General features: G+C 42.7%; 1 protein-coding gene across 1 annotated transcript; it reads left to right on the forward strand.

Moving 5' to 3' along the window:
* Positions 1–2,165: 2,165 nt before the first annotated feature.
* LOC113405797 (olfactory receptor 52M1-like) lies at positions 2,166–2,896 on the forward strand (the record flags this gene model as incomplete). The annotated part of the gene is made up of 1 exon (XM_029914425.1): positions 2,166–2,896. A coding segment is annotated over exon 1 (731 nt), but the record flags the coding sequence as incomplete, so codon positions are not given.
* Positions 2,897–5,541: the final 2,645 nt, after the last annotated feature.

Below are 5,541 nucleotides of genomic sequence, written 5' to 3' on the forward strand. Positions count from 1 at the left end.
GGGGTTCGGCCTGCATGCCTTGATTCGAGAGGATAAGTTTGCATTTGACTGTATTAAAAATATTGTGCTTGAATCGGATGCCCATACCAATTCCCCAGATCAATCGGTATGCCTGACCTGTCCTCATTTTCACAACTTTTCAATCTTAGAGCCAGCCACAAATTTTATCTGCACTGATTTTCTATTTCCTTTCAGGACATTGATGAAAATACTGAATAGCATCGGGCCTAGAACTGATCCCTGCAGAACCCCACTAGAAAAAGCCCCATTTACTGAAAGTGGCCCAATGACAAATGCTTTCTGAGATCTGCGAGTTAGCTAGTTTTCAATCCATTTTATGTGTGCTCTACTGATATTATAGAGTGTTAATTATTTTATCTCAATGTTTTCCCTTAATAAATCAAATGCCTTAGAAAAATCAAAATGTATTGCATCTGCACAGTTCCCTTGATCAGCCAAACATTTATTCTAAAAAATGGATGAAATCAGGTTTATCTGACAAAACCGGTTTTACATAAACCTTGTTGTTGACTGGCATTACTTATATTCCAATAACTTTTTTCTTGAACTAATCCCATACCAGCTTTTCCATTGTTTCCTAATCTTTTCAAATATTTTTTTAATCTTTACCTTAATTTTTGTAATAGTTTACATTTAACACAGGAATTATTCTAAAACTTGTCTAGGATTCCTTTTGCTTTTAATATAATTAATAACCTCCTTGATGTGATCCTTAGCTCTGCCAACCATGGATTTTTCCCTGATGTCTTTAACATCCCATATCAATTTTCATAACTTCCAAATTATATTGCTGGCTATCTATTTTCCCTTTCTCCCATTTGTTATATATAGCTTCCCTTCGCCCATAATTTCTACTCTCTTTGCAACTGAACTGAGTTTTCAGCAAAAGTTGTCCACTTTCTTGACTGTGGAATTGTGACTTTTTCGCTATCTAATAATCTCTTCTTAAAGAACTCCCAATTTACATTCCATTTTTTTGTGTCTAAATTTTTCCTCGCAATCAGTTTTGCTGATAGTTTTCCTCAACTTTGGAGAACTAGAGATTTTGAAGCACTAAGTGTCTATAGATAGTATTGGTTGGGAACTCTTCTCTTTTTGTCCATTTGAATGTAATCAGTTCCATTCCTTATTTCCCTCTCCTCTGACATATGCCCCCTTGTTCATCTCTTCTCCAAACTAAACAGGCCCAGACTTTTCAGTCTGTCCGCATATGGCAGCTTCCCCATTGTTATTGCCTGTCTCGGAAATCCCCTTTATGTTTGCTATATTCTTTATAGAGACCAAGTGCCTAAAACTGAGCACATATCCAGAGCAGGTTATTCTCTATCCCATTCCTTTGGCATCTGAAAATTGTGTTTCTTTTGCCCACTGCTGTGACTGAGCAGGTATTTCACTTGAGCTGGTACAAATGACACCCAGGTCTTTTCCCTGAGCAATGTTCTAGATGGGATGTTTACCCCGGCACATGTCTCGCCAAAGATTTGGTTTTTTTCCACTTTCAGATTTTGATCAACAAGATGAATTGGGAACTCCCAACATCTTGGATTCTGTAGCCTGGGTTTAATTGCATTAAGGAACAATGATGGATAACCAGTATCCACACTCCTCTTTCTTGATGGTGCCTCTAAAGGTATTCCAACCCTGACAGGTAGGAATTATTGACTCACGGAGAATCATAAAATATTGAATTGGCATTAGTTGGGTCAGGTGTTCATAATTCATTTATCTGAATAATGAAAATGTCATTTTTCAGTGTGTGAAGAGCCACCAATCTGCTTTACCCATGAGAATAGCCTCCAGTAGTGCATGTAGTTTCTCGTATTAACATTGTCTCTCCATCCAGGCATTTGTACTGCAACCATCATTCTAGACCCTGGGCACATACAGGAAGTCAGGGGAACGTAAGGTACAGGCAAGAGACTCTATTCCGCCTCAGAACTGGACACCTTCTCCCCTAATCCATGTCAAATTTGAATACAACCAATTTCACTAACCCTTCCACCTTCATCCTGCTGGGCATTCCTGGCCTGGAGGCTGCCCATGTCTGGATCTCCATCCTTTTCTGCACCATGTACGGCATAGCAGTCTTGGGGAACTTCACCATCCTGTTCATTGTGAAGATGTAACCGAACCTCCATGAGCCCATGTACTATTTCCTCTGCATGCTGGCCATCAGTGACCTGGTCCTGTCCACGTCCACCCTGCCCAAAATGCTGAGCATCTTCTGGTTCAATTCCAGGGAGATTGATTTCAATGCCTGCCTCACTCAGATGTACTTCATTCACTGCTTCTCGGTGATGGAATCTGGGATCTTCGTGGCCATGGCTTTTGATCGCTATGTGGCCATCTGTGATCCCCTGAGACATTCCACCATCCTGACGAACCGCATGGTGGCGAAGATTGGCCTGGCCGTGGTGCTGCGTGGCTGTTTACTTGTACTGCCATATCCCTTGCTGGCGAGTCGGTGGCCATATTGCAAGACCAACATCATCCCCCACACATACTGCAAGCACATCTCTGTGGTGAATCTGGCCTGCGCCGACATCCGTGCCAGTAGTTACTACAGCCTCTCTGTGACATTCTTTGTGCCCAGTGTGGATGTGTTTTTTATTGCTCTGTCCTATATCCAGATCCTCAGGGCCATCTTCAGCCTGCCCACAAAGGACGCCCGGCTCAAGACATTTGGGACCTGTGGCTCCCACCTCTGTTCCATCTTAGTCAGTTACATACCAGATCTCTTCTCCTCCCTTACGCACCATTTTGGCGATGAAGTGCCCCTACATTTTCTTGTTTTCATTGCCAATGTGCACCTCCTTGTGCCCCCTTTGGCACACCCCATCATCTATGGGATGAGGATCAAACAGATCTGGGACAGGTTGCTCTGGCTATTTACTCATAAGAACAGAAGAATGGCCAGACTGGGTCAGACCAAAGGTCCATCTAGCCCAGTCTCCTGTCTTCCGACAGTGGCCAGTGCCAGGTGCCCCAGAGGGAATGAACAGAACAGGGCATCATCAAGTGATCCATCCCCTGTTGCCCATTCCCAGCTTCTGGCAAAAAAAGGCTAGGGACACCATCCCTGCCCATCCTGGCTAATAGCCGATGATGGACATATCCTCCATGACTTTATCTAGTTCTTTTTTGAAAACTTTTATAGTCTTGGCCTTCGTCCTCTGGCATGAGTTCCAAAGGTTGACTGTGCATTGTGTGAAGAAATACTTCCTTTGATTTGTTTTAAACCTGCTGCCTATTAAAAGCTCTGCAAAAAGCTGGCTGATGACATCATGCTGGGCCCTGTTACTTGAATCACTTACTGGACAGTCAAAGAGACACTAAACTCTTTCCTTACCTTACTGTGCTGTGTCAGTGTGACAAACTGGGGAATCGGTCTATGTACAACCCATTCAGTAGCCACCATTCTTATTACTTGTAACTGGACCCCCAAGCCCCCCCCCTTTGCCACTCCTTCCACGAAGGCCCCATCCCTGCTCTACCTCTTCCCTGCAAGACCTCCCTGACGCTTGCTCCTCTCCTCTCCTCCCCTCCCCTCTCCTAGTCACTTGCTGAATGAACAGAACAGGTAATCATCAAGTGATTCCTGCCCTGTCTCCCACTCTCAGCTGCTGGTAAACACAGGCGAGGGACACCATCCCTGTCCATCCTGGGTAATAGGCACTGATTGACCTATCCTCCATGAACTTATCTAGTTATTTTTAGAAACCCTTTATAGTCTTGGTTCTCACTATATCCTCTGGCAAGTAGTTCCACCGGTTGACTGTTGTCTTATTTGAAAGCATAAATAACATTTCCTTATTCAATTCCCCCCCGCTTCATAATTTTATAGATCTCTCTCATATTACCACCAGTCGTCTCTTTTCCAAGCTGAAGATACACAGTCTTTTTAATCTCTCCTCTTTCGGAAGCTGTTCCATACTCCTAATAATTTTTATTGCCCTTTTCTGTAACTTTTCCAATTCTAATATACCTTTTTTCAGGTTGGGCTACCAGATATGCATGCAATATTCAACGTGTTGGTGTACAGTGGGTTTATCTAGAGGCAATACAATTTTTTTTGTATTTTTATATATTAATGCAATTAATTGGCCGCTGGTTTAAAACAAAGGAAAGGAATTATTCACACAATTCAGGGTTAACCTCTGGAACTCCTTGCCAGAGGATGTTCTGAAGGCCAATACAATAACATGTTCAAAAAAGTACTAGATAAATACATGAAAGATAAGTCCATCAATGACTATAGGCCAGGATGGGCAGGGGTGATGTCCCAAACTCTGTTTGCCAGAAGCTGAGAATTGGTGACGGGGATGGATCACTTGACGATTAGCTGTTCTGTTCATTCCCTCTAAAACACCTGGCACTGCACATTGCCGGAAGACAGGATACTGGGCTAGATGGACCTGTGGTCTGACCCAATATAGCCATTATTATGTTTTTATGATCACCAAGGCAGGGAATGATGTGCAGGTGTTGTATTATGTTTACCTGGATATGGGTACCTCTTGTGCTACCTAAAGTAGAGGAATTGTTTTAGCAACCAGTGACCAGGGTACAGGGGACCCCACACTGAGATTGCTCAATTAGAACAAACTGCAAACAATGGGTCTGACAATCCCCCAAAAGGGTGGTTATTCTAGTACTTAGATTTAGTAAGCCAGCAAAAAAAACCAGCTTTCACAATACTTTATACTGAAGTCAAAACATCGTTCCCTTAAAGCCACCAAGCCTTTGACTTCCAACCAGACAGCCAAGTCAAGTATGATGATGTTCTCATTGCTAATGTGTACCTTCTGGTGCCTCACTTGCTACACCCCATCATCGATTGGTGAGGAGGAAACAGATCCCGGACAGGCTGCTCCAGCCCTTTACTCATATAAGGACCTAAACATTTTCTCCTGGTGTTCTGCCTTTCAGGGCTAGCTCCATACAGAGATGGCTCGGGACATGGCAGAGGTGCTTAATGGCTTCTTTGTTTTGGTTTTCACCAAGAAGGTTGGTGGCATTTGGACGCTCAACATAGTGAATGCCAGTGAAACTGGGGTAGTTTCAGATGCTAAAATAGGGAAAGAACAAGTTAAAAATTACTTGGACAAGTTAGCTGTCTTCAAGTCGCCAGGGTCCGATGAAATGCATCATTGAATACTCAAGAAACTGACTGAAGAGATATCTGAGGCATTAGCTATTATCCTTGGAAAGCTATAGAAGACAGGAGAGATTCCAGAAGACTGGAAAAGAGCACATATAGTGCTTATCTGTAAAACGGGAAATAAGGACAACCCAGGCAATTACAGACCAGGCAGTTTAACTTCTGTACCAGGTAAGATAATGGAGCAAATAATTAAGGAATCAATTTGCAAATATCTAGAAGATTAGTAATAGTAGGCATGGATTTGTCAAGAACAAATCATGTCAGACAAGTTTGATAGCTTTCTTTGACAGAGTAACAAGCCTTGTGGATAGTTGGGAATCGGTAGATGTGATATATTTAGATTTTAGTTAGGCTTT

Source organism: Terrapene carolina, unplaced genomic scaffold (assembly GCF_002925995.2).
Source record: "Terrapene carolina triunguis isolate 2854851 unplaced genomic scaffold, T_m_triunguis-2.0 Scaffold50957, whole genome shotgun sequence".
Lineage (NCBI taxonomy): Eukaryota > Metazoa > Chordata > Testudines > Emydidae > Terrapene > Terrapene triunguis.